Raw genomic sequence first — 15,046 nt, 5'->3', positions numbered from 1 at the left:
TGCCCCATGTTAAGCATATATAGCCTGTGTTATGGGTTACAAGACAATGATATATTTAATACAGTATACTTACTTAAACATACATAAATACATTTAAACATCCATGACTCGGAAAAAAACATTCATATTCATTATATAAATGCATGCACCTATGCACCGGGACCTCTAGCTTAGTAGGTAGGATCGCTAACCACTCGGCTATACAGGTAGTCAGAATAGTAATTAAGAAATTATGTAAATGACTGTAGTTTTTTTTAAACATGGTGATCTATAAGGTTTTGGTCACCACAAATGATTTTTTTTATTAACCCACTAGAACACAAATTATCTTGGCCCAAACTAGGCATAGCATGTGTTATAGGTGCAAATCATCGATATATTTAATACGATGTACATACATAAATACAAATAAACATCCATGACTTGGAAACAACATCCATATTCATCATATAAATGTTTGGGCCTACTGGGATTTGAAACCCGGACCTCTAGCTCAGTAGCTCAATACCAGGTTATTTATATATTAATTATGGAGTTTTTTATTCAACTACTTCATCAGTTCCAGGGTGTGTGTAGCGCGGGCGGCGGCAACAACAGCATGTCCCTTCCGAGTCCCACCAGCACCATAGAGTCGCTCACCAGAGAATTCCAGGACTCTCTCCATTTATCACAGACCAAGTATGGTGAGTACTGTTCACTTATAAGCTATTGTCAAAGATAAATGCGAACCGAAGCGAACTGAAAGCATGGCGCATGCGAACCGAAGTGCAGACCAGTGGGAGGCTCCTTTGCACAGGATGCCGCTAGATTATGAGTACCACAATGGTGCCTATTTCTGCCGTGAAGCAGTAATGTGTAAGCATTACTGTGTTTCGGTCTGAAGGGCGCCGTAGCTAGTGAAATTACTGGGCAAATGAGGCTTAACATCTTATGTCTCAAGGTGACGAGTGCAGTTGTTATGCGGCTCAGAATTTTTGGGTATTTCAAGAATCCTGATCGGCATTGCATTGTAATAGGCAGGGCGTATCAATTACCATCAGTTGAACGTTTCCTGCTCGTCTCGTCCCTTATTTTCATAACAAAAGATGTCAAACTACAAAGTACTCACAGCAAACCGAAAGGTAAGCGTTGTGAGACGCCGCTCGTGTCAAAGTTTTGTAAATAAACACAACCACCGCTCTGTTTGACGTCGGTCATACAAAGCCAGCTAATACAACTATCTCGCTCACACCTTGCTTCGCGCCCTGGCCTTTGGTTAAGGTACGGACAGACGTGCTCAAAAAAAGCGTGCTCTTAAGTATGCTTAAAGTTAGCATGCTCATGCAACTGTTCACATTTGCCAGCAATAAGCATGCTTGCTTAAGCATACTCATAAAAAAGCATGCCCAAGGCAAACGTACCGGACAGACGTGCTGCTATTTGGCACCAGGCTCTTGGACAAAATGGATGTACAAAGATATAGTGACAGTGAGATCCATACAGAACTCAATAAAATAATCATAGTCGCCCGCCGCGGATCGAGATCAAATCGATAATAGCATGCTAATAAGCAAACCTGTTCAGACGCGCTCGGAGCACGCCCCCTTCTACCCCCGCCTCAGGTAGCATGCACGAAAATCAAACGTCGATTGATTTTTAAGCACGCTCTAAATAAGTATGCTCATTACAGTACACACGTGCTACTAATGAGCACATGCTCAATAAAAGCATGCTTTCGTGCTAGTAATGAGCACGTCTGTACGTACCTTTATTCCTGACGTGACACGCCTTTCGGTTTGCTTTCGTTTTTCTGTGTGACTAGATTCAAACTATAGCATACATAACAAAACGCTTCGCCACACATTCGGTTCGCTGTCTGTTACTCAAGTACAAGAGCTTCTCGTAATATTTAGTGGTTATTTTATTCCAATCTGTTCACAATCAATAAATTTAGACTCATTGAAATAATACGCCGAAAACTACGCGGGTAAAGGTAAAGGGCGGCTGTGAGTTTATTCGACTTTGACTTTGAATAAATGGTTGTTGTGATCGCAGGCGACATATCTCGGTTGGTGAAGCTATCTCCCGCCGCGGCAGGGTCTGCCACCGCCGCCGAAGTCAAACACCCAGCAGGCGGTGAGTAATTATTAGAAGATAGCAGTGGACCGCAATGATAGAATTTTTATATTAAAAAAAAACACGTGTACAATTCACACGTGGTAGAAGTGAAACATTAAAAAATTATGTAATTATATATTTAATTATTTTTATATATTTTATGAAATGCCTCTATTTATTTACGGTATGTGTGGATTGATGCATCTACTATACTCAATAACTCTTGTGTTTATAAGTATTAATTTACTTTTTTTTCTTTTTTTGACTTACTTGTGTAAGCCTTTCAGTTTTTGACATTTGAGAATTTTTGTTGCGTAACTTTGCATATTATATTGTAATTGAAATGATTTGTAAAACAATAAAAATGTAAATCTTGACTTAAAAGAGTGGCAATGAGTTTCTTGCTTCTTCTTCTCATTAGCTCAAGCCTTTACGAAGTAGCGGTAAATTCAATAAGAAACAATATTTTTTTTTTGACATTCATAAGTGTCATTTCCGTGACCTACATGAATAAAGTGTTTTTGAATTTGAATATAAAATAATAACAAATCTCTACAAACTTATAATACGTACACTTATACAAAACACTGTGGGAGTTTGCTTTGGTACATAGAAGTGGAGGGGTGGCATTGTGCATGAATCTCTTAACTGCCTATGAAGTCCTGGTAAATGTTGCTAGGATGACACATGATTGCAACCGCTATGAAAGACATTACAATCACCGCTACCATATTTATGTTCTCCTGGTGTCTATGTAGTAATACGTCGTGCTCATGACGTCAGAATATATTAAGGTATACTCGCGTCATACATAAAACAATCTCTTCTTCAACTATAATCGCCTGGTACCAAAACACTGTATAATGCTTCCTATCTCATTTTCTCTAACGTCAAATCTTATGAATTTATGTGTCTGTCTCATTCTCTCGCCAGCTGAATCCTATACCTGTTTGTGTCTGTCTCTATCGTCTCGCTTTTTCATTTCATCTAGTTTCAATTCACAACGATTCTAAAGAAAATTGAGGAATACAGTTTGGTGGTAGCTATATAATTTGTTATTTCAAATTGATATCCCTCGCGGAATGTATGTATTCAATTCAATTATGTCTTAATATTATACAAATTAAACCTGTCATCAAAATTTACGTCCGAACCAAACATTCGTGACGCATTGATCGTAAATTTTGGTTACAAATTAAAGTATGATGTGGTTTTATATTTATCATCCAAAACTAAAATTTAGCCAGCTAAAAAATCAAAGAAATTGTTGCGTATTGTTCTGTGGAAGTAAATTACTCGGTAAATGGGAAGCACTCCCAGTTTGGGGAATATTAGCTGCCTGACATAATTAATAAATTTTGCGTTCAGAAAATCTGAGTTTTAATTTAAATTGTGCGCTATTATATTACTTAGATTTTATATAATAAATTGCGTTGTACTTTTAGTATCAAAAAATTTATAATATAACATAGTAAATATTTGCTCACTTGATATCTCTTCTGACCCCAATATTTGGACTCTGAATCAAATTTCTATATTGAATAATTTTTAATTGGCCAAGTGAACTTGATATTTTAATCCATTTTTTTCTTTTGGTCTTCAATCTATGTATGAGTTCGTACGTTCAATAACTAATTATGCCAATTATAACCAGCCTTTATTAGCGTGCCACTTAGATTATAATTGAAATGTGTATGTGTGTAATACACACACACAAACATACAGTTTATCACAAATCTTTTTACTTTCACTTACTCTTTTAAATTTAGTAGGAAATCTCTAGTTAAGTACGTAATGATATTCAGTTCGTGATAATTTTTATTCACTGTAAAACTTTATAAGTTACAAGAGTTTATTATAAAATATAACACAATCCACTTTAAAAGATTTTGCAATTTTACAGGGCCTAGTAGATGGAATTGCGAGTTTATGTTTGTTTCGAGTATTGACATTATGTACATCACACTATTCTTTTTCAATTTGTTTATGAGCGTATAGGAGGTTCTCGTATATGTACTGGCAGTGTACTGTCATAATATTAATTTCACAAAACTTTTCTCTCAATAAATCCCTTGAACGCATTTTATAGACTGCTCGAATTGCCCTTTTCTGCAGGACAAATATGTTGTCAATATCTGCAGCCCTACCCCACAATATAATTCCGTAAGACATGACACTATGAAAGTAGCTGAAATATACAAGTCTAGCCGTTTCAACATCTGTCAGCTGCCTAATTTTTTTTATCGCAAATACTGCAGAGCTAAGTCGATTACATAAGTTTTTTATATGAGCACCCCATTATAGCCTAGGAATGTTGTCCTTTCTACCACATCAAGTTTGTCATTATTAATTTTTATAGGTGTTGGTTGGTGCTTTATATTTGGAAGTGTAAACCTTATACATTTTCTTTTCCTTTCGTTTAAAATTTACTACTTCAGCAATGTCGTCGTCAACCTGACAGATTTTTTTTGCTGGCGTTTTATTTTAAATAACAAAGGTGTATTGTCAGCAAACAGTATATCATGTTTATCTTGAATAAGATATGGTAAATCATTGATGTAAACCAGGAACAAAAAAGGACCCAAGATTGAGCCCCGACACAAGTACGATTTTATTAAATCTAGAGAAACATCTCCAACCCCATAGTGGGAATTTTATTAAGTAAGGTTTCATGATGGACGTAGTCGAATGCCTTGGATAAATCACAAAACAATCCTAACGCATCATAATCCTCCTACGCATCCAAAATATTTCTTATTAGCTCGATAATAGGATCTGTGGTTGAAAGACCTTGAGTAAACTCATATTGTTTATTATGCGTGAGGTTAGTATTGTAAAAATGGTTAATTAATTGCATTAACATATTTTTTTCGAAAATCTTGCTAAAGGTTGGTAGTACTGATATGGTTCTAAAATTGGTGGGGTCAGCTTTATCTCCCGACTTAAATAGAGGAGTGATCTTGCTCTGTTTCATTTGGTTTCGAAATATACCGCAATCTACACTTATTGAAAATTTAAGCTAAGTCTGTGGCTACAATTTCTATTACAGATTTCACTATGTTAACAGATTCCCCAGAGATCTTTAGTTCTCATAACGCTAATTAGTCTAAACGTTTTAATAATCTCTATACGATTAACATGCTTAAATTTAAATTTTGTATTACATAAAGATACGTTTTTCTGTAGCAGTTTCATTGCAGATGTAGGTGAGGAATTTAGATATTTTGTCGTTCTTGTCGTCGTTGATCTCCTCATTTATAATTTTCCAATTTGTTTTTATTTTGTCATTGCTATTTTAAACTTTAAACTTGTGTTGTGAGACTTAGCTAGTTTACAATTGTTCTTGAATTCTTTAGAATATAACCTTACATAATTTTCAAATATTTGCACTTGTTTTAAAAAAAGATAAAGTATTTTTTGGAATAAATGATTTTGAAATGAAAATAGAGTTAAACAGTTTAGTAAATAATTAAAAAAATATGTTGTACATTCAATGACAATCACAATGTAGTCATAAAAATAAGCTTGTAATATATTGAAAATTACTGTAATTTAATGACAATGTATATGTAAAAAGATCGATTTAAATGAATTATTATTATTACTTTGTTTGCAGGCGAGGCGCACGACACAGACCGAGTCCGCACGCACAGTGAGGGACGACCCTCTCACGCGACCGCAAGCCTCTCATCCAACCATAGGTGATAAACATTCTTTATATGTTACCATCTTGTGTAATTTTGTTCAGCTGATGATAATTGATACGCCGTACCCATTACAATTACTCAGGATTTCAATTACAATTATTTTACCCCGTTGTTTGAAATGCATAAAAATAAATAATAATTTATAATGCACAAGTACATATTATGAACTTGAAGTTAAAATTCAGCAAGAGGTTCAGATGGTATCGTTTTTGTTTGCTTAAAGTATTGTTTAATACCGGAAGTACTTTTAAAATAACTTTTTTTTCTCTTTTTTTTAGCAACTACTCCACTTAATTTCAAGTCAATGTGAAATCTATAACACTTAAAAATCTTAAGTTGAAGTGCTCGGCCTTTATGACTTTTTATAGTCACAGGAGACAGTTTTTTTTGTTCGGCGATTAGGACCACCTCGAAATGTCTTATAATCTCTATATTACAACGGTATATTTAGTCTGAAGCTGTCTAACCGGAATACTGAGAAATACGATAAAAGTGTGAACATCAAATAAACCTAAAGAACTTAAATATCCATTGTGGTTCACACGTGATTTAATAAAAATAATAGCTGAAAGAGATAGAATTCGCAAAAAGTATAAGATATATAAAAATCCTAGGGATAAGATAGAAGCAAAATAATGTAGTAAGCGGGTCGATTCCATGATTTCATCTTGTTATTCCGATTATATAAATAATACTGAAAAAACAATTTTTCAAAATCCTAAAAAGTTGTGGTCTTTTGTCAAACAACAACGAGGTAGTGTTTCAAATATGCCTGCAGAAATGTGTTTAAATGAAAATAAAGCTCATACAGGAGAAGATATTTGTAATTTCTTCGCTCAGCACTTTTCATCTGTTTATTCTACGTCCTATAATTCTATTAGTCTTGACAAAGGTGACTCTTTTCCTCAGCTATCACTTAGTAACATTGTCATAACGGAACGAGCAATCGAGAACACTATAAAATTAATTGACGTTAGTAAAGGTGCTGGACCAGACGGGATACCTCCAATATTTATTAAAAGGACAGTACATCAGTTAACACTTCCTCTCAAAATTATTTTTGAAAAATCTATTAATGCTGGTGTATTTCCTACTGATTGGAAGATTGCGAATGTTGTACCCATACACAAAAAAGGTGATAAATGTAATACCAAAAATTATAGGCCCGTATCATTCTTAAGCATATTTCCTAAGATATTCGAAAAAAATATTTGTCCAATTTTAACCAGACATCTGGAGAACGTTTTGTCGAATGCACAGCATGGTTTCCGTAGACGCAGGTCAACTCTAAGTAACCTTCTTGGTTATGTAACGGATCTTTCTTCGGGCGTAGACAACAACGCTGAGATTGATTGCATATACACAGATTTTTCCAGCGCTTTTGATAAAGTGAACCATAAAATACTTCTTTCAAAATTAAAATTCTATGGGATTCATGGTAAACTATTAAATTTGTTACAATCTTATTTAAAAGACAGTAGGCAGAGGGTCACTGCAAATGTTTACACTTCACATACCTTTTTTCCTAAATCAGGCGTTCCTCAGGGCTCACATCTTGGTCCTGTTCTTTTTAACGCTTTTATAAATGATATTTTGGATCAAATAACATCTAGTAAATGTTCTATGTTCGCAAAAGACTTAAAAATTTATAAATAAATTAAGTCTCAGAATGACATAAGACTTCTTCAAACTGACCTGGATAATATTTGCAACTGGTGTAATGTAAACAAAATGATACTAAATCCGGAAAAATGTATACATATCAAGATCACTAGAAATACAACTGAGACTGCAACATCTTACGTCGTTAATAATGTACCTTTGGAACAGGCGTCATCAGTTCGTGATCTTGGTATTCCTTCTTCTTCGTCGGATTACTCTTGACAGAGCAGTCGTGGTCACGTCGAACGACGAACGATTCTACGCCAGTTATCCCTGGCTATTGCTTCTCTGGCACATGTGTTGAGGGGAGTATTGGTTAAGGCTTTGATCTGGTCTGTCCAGCGCATAGGGGAGCGTCCTCTTGACCTACTGCCGTTGACCCTGAACAACAAGTCTCTCTATGGCATGCTCTCCACGTCGCGTGATATGTCCGAAGTATCTGAGGATACGGGCTCTGACTATAGATGAAAGCCTTTCTTTCACCTTGAGCTCTTCAAGTATCGAGACGTTTGTGCGGCGTTGTGTCCAAGATACTCGTAGCATTCGTCTCCAACACCACATTTCTAGTGCGTCAATCCTTTGTTTCTCTCGTTCTTTGACTGTCCATGTTTCGGCACCATATAGTAGTATGGGAAACACTAGAGATCTTACTAACTGAACTTTAGTAGCTTTGGTGATATTCCTGTCCCGCCATATCCTCGTCAACTTCTGCATTGCAGATCTGGTAATAGCCATTCGCCTTCTAATTTCGTCTTCCGAGCCACCAGTATTAGCGACCAGTGATCCTAAGTATATGTATGACTGTACAACCTCGCAATTAGCAATCTCGACTATATCTGGTGCATTGTTTTGACTTCGATCGACAATCATCATTTTTGTTTTCTGCCGGTTTATTTTAAGGCCATACTGGAGGCTGGTATGCTCGATACGATGTAATAATTCAGCAATGTTTTCCTTACTTGTCGCTATTAACGTGGTGTCGTCGGCATATCGGAGATTGGATATGTTTTTGCCGCCAATTGGTATGCCATCTGTCCAATCTTCTAGAGCTATCCTCATAATGTGCTCCGTATAAATATTGAACAGAAGAGGCGACAAAATGCAGCCCTGCCTGACTCCTGCAGAGGGATGAAGTGGGTCGGACGTGACATTATCCACCTTGACTGAAGCGGAACCATGTTCATAAAGGGCTCTGAGGATTTGCACCAAATGCTTGGGCACTCCCATCTCTATGAGGATCTTCCATAGTTGTGGCCATTTAACAGAATCAAATGCCTTTTGGAAATCAACGAAGCATATGAAAGTCGGTCTGTTGAATTCCTTTGCTTTCTCTATTATTTGTCTCACAATTAGGATCTGTTCTCGTGTACCTTTGCCCTTTACGAAACCGGCCTGCTCTGGTGCTATTTCCTTCAGAATATAAGCCTTCAGTCTTTCGTTTACTATATGGAGTAAAATTTTGCTGGCATGTGGTATGAGCGCTATAAGACGATAGTTATTGCATTTCGTTGTAGACCCCTTTTTGTGTAATGGTATGAAAACAGAGTGGGTCCATTCCTTCGGCCACATTCCGCTCACCCAAATTTTGTTACATATGGTGTGAAACATATCTACTCCGAAATCTCCGCAACATCTGATTGTCTCTATTGGAATACAGTCATTTCCAACTGCCTTCCCTCCTTTGGTATAGTTATAGACAAAAAACTAAATTTTATAAATCATATTGATAACATCATATTTAAGTCTTGGAAAATTCTGGGTTTTATTAAGCGTACTTGCAAAGATTTCAGAAATCCATTTGCAATTGTGTGTCTTTACAATGCATTCGTACGAAGTGCACTTGAATACGTTTCACCGGTTTGGAATCCCCAATATAATGTCCATATTGATAGATTAGAGCGTATTCAACATAATTTCACTCGCTTTCTAGCTTTTAAAGACAAAACCTGCCCTTATCGTGCAAACTATAAAACAAGACTGGACCATTTCAATATGAATTCGTTGGAGATAAGACGAAAAATAACTGATGTGTCTACTTTACATAAAATTATACATGGTAGAATCATATCCCCAGAATGTCTTATAAATGTAAATCTTACAGTCCCTAGAAATAGACCAAGATTCCCTATTAAAAATATTTTCAGCCCAACAATCAGCAGAACTAATATAGGTAAAAACCTCCCCTTAAACAGAATTATGAGCCCTTAGAACGATATCACTGCAAAAAATGGTAATATAGATATTTTTCATATGACTAATATCAATAAATTTAAAACCGACTGCATTAAAATATTAAGATCTTAGTTATGTGAGTTAAATATAAGAAATAAACTAATGTATTGTTGTATAGTTATAAATTTTATAAATCTCTTTTTTTAAAGTAGTAATGTATTTAAGTCATATTTTAATATCATCATTTTTGTATATCTCTTCATTTCTTTAATTTTAATTGTTCAACTTTGTTACTCTTTTCGCACTATTGTAAATGTTGTTTACACCTGTAAATACATGTCATATTGTACTATCCCTTGTGTACTTGCTAAAATTTTAATTTTATAATGATGTGTTGTTGGTGTAACTATCTAAATAAATAAATAAATAAATCGTAATACCTAAAAATTTTAATAATAAGCTATTACGAAAAATACAGAATTCTGTTTTGACAACATAAAAATCAAAATGACAGATGCACAGTTCACAGAGATACTTTGTCTATGTTACTTTATTCCTTTGCACGGTAATATTAAACTATGTACTTATTGCTAAATTAGTTTTATCTCTAAAACAATAATTGAAATGAAGTTCATGTAATATATGTTCACAAAAATCGTCACCTTTTTGCTCTTAATAGTGATTTTCATTATTATAACACTAGAAATAAGGGATTGCTTGTAACTAATTCTAGTAGGCTTCATAAGATACATAATAGCTTTAAAGGTAAATGTATACACTTCTACAATAAAGTCCCAGCCACTGTTCAGGCATTGTCTATAAATAAATTTAAATGTTTTATAAAAAAATGGCTCTGTCGTAAATCCTATTACTCCACTGCTGAATATCTAAATGATCGGACAGCCTGGGACTAGATTGTGATTATTTTATAGCAACTGTACAATATTGTATATTTTTATTGAAAAGAGCGCAAAAAAAAAGAATGCTGGGAGAGTTTCTTGCGCCGCTTCTTCTCTCTCAGAGCGCCATTTGTTTCCGAAGCGGTAGTAGTATCTAGTAGTATAAGAAATGACATCAAAAAGAATTCTAAAGGAATCAATTTTGAGAAAATAAATGCCTTTTATGCCTTTTATGGATCCAATAAATATTTGTTACTTTTCAAAAGCCGATAATCACTGTTACCACCACGTTTTGCAGTAACATTTTTATTTTCTCACATGAATGTTACAAATGTTTCATTATACGCATTTTATTGCCATGGTGACCATAGCTGGATACAGGAAATGTATCAAGAGTTTGCCTTTTTATTATAATTTCATGATCCCGGATAGATTTTACAATTAAATATGGCCTGTTCACAATAAAAAAATAATTAAAATTTTACTAGCATAATACATAATAATGCATAATACATAAAAAATTACCTCCTTTGGACCTACATAGGGTACTTTCGGTAATTATTACAACCCGCTCTCGAATTACTTTCGGTCTTGCCAGGATACTTTCATATTTTACTTTTAGTAAAGAACAAAAAATATATAATTAAATATCCGTTGCCCTTTTTTTAGAAATTGATCTTGATAAAGTTGGGTATGCAAGTTTACATATTAGGACTTAGAACAGTCATGGGATATTATTTTGAGTTCCATTATACCCCGGTATATTCGATGTAGGTACAAAACACAAGTTTCAATACTTCTATTTAAACAGCAGTTGCATAAATAACGATATGTGTCACAACTTTTACGGAATCTAAGTTATAATAATACACGCTCCAATACCATATACATATATATCGTAATCAAACCCCATAAAAAAGTAATAAAAAATGTTTTGTGTAATTTCTTTTAACTTTATGTGACAGCCCTACTAAAATAGGTAACAATTTTGCCTGCTCTTAAGAAGCATTATCTCTGTACCGTTAATGTACTCATGTGGTGATATACACACACACACACACATACTCACGCCTTGTTCCCGTCGGGGTAGGCAGAGACAATAGAATGCCATTTGCTTCTATCCTTACACACCTCACGCGCTTCCTCTACATTCATTACTCTTTTCATACATGCTCGCCGGTTGCGGGTGCTTCAATGTGGTGATATACTTACAATATTATGTGTGTTGATAGCACGCGGCGGCCTGAAGCTAGCAGAACTTTGATTGTTAAGAAGCTTTCTCCCTGTAGCGTTTATTTACTCATGTGTTAACTTACAATATTATATATATCGATGGTACGCGGCGGCCTGAATGTAGCAGAACTTTGTTTGTTAAGAAGCTTTGTCTCTGTAGCGTTTATTTGCTCATGTGTTTCCTTACAATAGTATGTATGTTCATAGCACGCGGCGGCCCGAAGTTAGCAGAACGCGTCGGCGCTCGGCGGGGGACTCGCCCGCAGAGGGCGCGGGGTCGGGGCTACGGACTCTCTCTGACATCGAGATCCTGGAGAGAGTCACTGTACTCAACTTGGACACCGGTACGTTATATACCATACATTTTGTTAATTTTAATTTTATTTTATGTGGAGGCATTTAGCGAGTATTACATAATATGTAGATGAACATTCTTTTTGTTATTTGGTTGAGTTCTTGTGCGAGGCGTGAGCGAGATAGTTGTATGCATGACGTCAAACAGAGAGCGAATGCGAGGCGCGAAGCAAGAGTGAAGCGCGGCGGTTGTGTTTATTTACAAAATTTTGATACGAGTGGCGTTTTCAATCACGTATCTCTAGTTACGGATACATTGCTGTCACCGTCTAATGACAAGATCGTAACTATTCATAGTTATGTCTAATATAGTTATAGTTTAGAGTTAAAAGAGAAATCCATTAATAGATATTTTTTGGCTTTGATAAATAAAGATATCTAATATATAAAATTCTCGTGTCACGGTGTGCGGGGACCGAACTCCTCCGAAACGGCTTGACCGATTCTCATGAAATTTTGAGTGCATATTGGGTAGGTCTGAGAACAACAACATCTATTTTTCATCCCCCTAAATGTTAAGGGTGGTCCACACGATTTTTTTTTAAATATTTTTGTCATTTTTTTTTAAATTTGTTTAATTATGTGTCAGCATTAAAAAATACATACAACTTCAAATTTTCACCCATCTACGATCAACAGTTACTTTTGTATCGCGATTTTAATATCGGCAATACAACGTTTGCTGGATCAGCTAGTTAAATTATAATATTTTTAACAATTCAATTTTTAATATGACTTTTAACAATTCTTCTTACCGTTCTTTATCATATTTGTATTATTCTATAATTAATAAAAAATATTATATCATCAATAGAATTAGATCATTGATTCATATAAACGAAAAAGGTTATTATTTCAGTGTGTTTTTCAAGCAATAAGCGTTTGAAAATACAAAAATGATTGATTATTTGGTGATTTGATTATTAAAAATAAATTTTTGTTAACTAAAGTTCAAGTGGTAAAGGATAACCTTATCTATGTTAGGTATGTGAGCATTTCTAATCAAAAATAATGTACATGGGGGATTTCATACCTTGTTGGATATTTGTATGTTTTACATAGTAGACTATCTAATAAAATTTTATTTATAAAGACTTTTTTATATGTATCGACTGGTCAGTCAAGGGACTCAGTTAGAAAAATTTAAATAGTAAAGTTAAACGGTATTTTACTTGTCAATGTAAATTAAGAGAGTGAATGGATCTCCTATTCACGGAAATGTTTTCCAATCCTGCATATCCATTCTTGAATATTGTATTTCTTGCGAATCATAATGTTGTTAAAAATATATAAAAAGTGCCTCGAATGACCAGCTCACATGAACTATGTTGTGTATATGTCATGTGTATGTGTAGTGTAATTGTGTCCCAATGTGATTTTGTCCCCGATAACGCAACAGAAAGTATGCTAAGACGATTAGTGTCGTCTTCAGGCGAGCGCATCCCGCTGAGCGTCGCCGAGCACAAGCTGCCGCAGTGTATCAACCCGCTCAGCCTGCACATTATGAGGCTGACCTCGGAGTACATCGCACGCACCCACGATGACGACACCGCCAGGTAATGAAATCAAATTCCTTAATCCATTTTGGTACAATTTGTACGCTTGCGAAAATCTAGAGAAAGAGACTACCAGGAGGAGACTTTTATTTTATTTCAATCTCAAATTGACTGAGACCGACTGAGTTTAGAAGCTCAATGTTGTGCTCGACGCACTGGGGATTTCACCTACTCACTAAAATATTGCTAACAGATTTGCTACTACTCACGCACTGAACATTTCACCCACTCAATGATAGAATCACCAAACCTGGTCATTTACGGACGTGTTATATATTGATAACAGCCACGTGTGCCATGTAGTCTCCGCTTCTATTAGTTCTAGGTGGTTGTGTGTATGATAAAGACGATGAGTTCCGATTCTGTAGAGGGACTATTGTACCATTCACTCAATAACAAACTCACGCACTGACAATTTCAATCACCTAATCAAACATTCACGCCTTGAATATTCCACCCCTTCAATAACAAACTCACGCACTAACAATTTCTATCACCCAATCAAACATTCACGTATTGAAGATTCCACTACTTCAATGACAAGCGCACGCACTAACAATTTCACTCACTCACGCATTAAAGATTCCAGAAACTCAAAGACAAGCGCATGCACTGACAATAATTTCACTCACTCAATCAAACATTCACGCATGGAAGATTACACTCCCTCAATAACATGCGCACGCACTAACAATTTCACTCACTCACTCACGCATTGAATATTCCAGAAACTCAAGGACAAGCACACGCACTAACAATTTCACTCACTCACACATTGAAGATTCCAGCAACTCAATGACAAGCGCACGCACTAACAATTTCACTCACTCACCCATTGAAGATTCCAGCAACTCAATGACAAGCGCACGCACTGACAATTTCACTCACTCACGCATTGACGATTCCAGCAACTCAATGACAAGCGCACGCACTAACAATTTCACTCACTCACTCACGCATTGAATATTCCAGAAACTCAAGGACAAGCGCACGCACTAACAATTTCACTCACTCACACATTGAAGATTCCAGCAACTCAATGACAAGCGCACGCACTAACAATTTCACTCACTCACCCATTGAAGATTCCAGCAACTCAATGACAAGCGCACGCACTGACAATTTCACTCACTCACGCATTGAAGATTCCAGCAACTCAATGACAAGCGCACGCACTGACAATTTCACTCACTCACGCATTGAAGATTCCAGCAACTCAATGACAAGCGCACGCACTAACAATTTCACTCACTCACGCATTGAAGATTCCAGCAACTCTATGACAAGCGCACGCACTGACAATTTCACTCACCCACGCATTGAAGATTCCAGCAACTCAATGACAAGCGCACGCACTAACAATTTC

General features: G+C 35.7%; 1 protein-coding gene across 4 annotated transcripts in view; it reads left to right on the top strand.

The window, feature by feature from the left end:
- The window catches only part of LOC126976004 (WD repeat-containing protein 44), a 52,748-nt gene that overhangs the window by 21,746 nt on the left and 15,956 nt on the right, over positions 1–15,046 (top strand). For 2 of the 4 annotated variants that reach the window (XM_050824136.1, XM_050824132.1), the window contains exons 8-12: positions 560–683; positions 2,035–2,115; positions 5,714–5,798; positions 11,978–12,114; positions 13,557–13,680. In XM_050824136.1, the coding sequence (XP_050680093.1) occupies positions 560–683; positions 2,035–2,115; positions 5,714–5,798; positions 11,978–12,114; positions 13,557–13,680 (551 nt within the window). Of the gene's footprint in view, positions 1–559; positions 684–2,034; positions 2,116–5,713; positions 5,799–11,977; positions 12,115–13,523; positions 13,681–15,046 lie in introns of all 4 variants that reach the window. The other 2 variants (XM_050824135.1, XM_050824131.1) reach the window with 1 other exon arrangement.

This window comes from Leptidea sinapis, chromosome 39, assembly GCF_905404315.1.
Source record: "Leptidea sinapis chromosome 39, ilLepSina1.1, whole genome shotgun sequence".
Lineage (NCBI taxonomy): Eukaryota > Metazoa > Arthropoda > Insecta > Lepidoptera > Pieridae > Leptidea > Leptidea sinapis.
The sequence above is the reverse complement of the archived record's forward strand: the minus strand, read 5'-3'. Positions and strand labels throughout refer to the sequence as shown.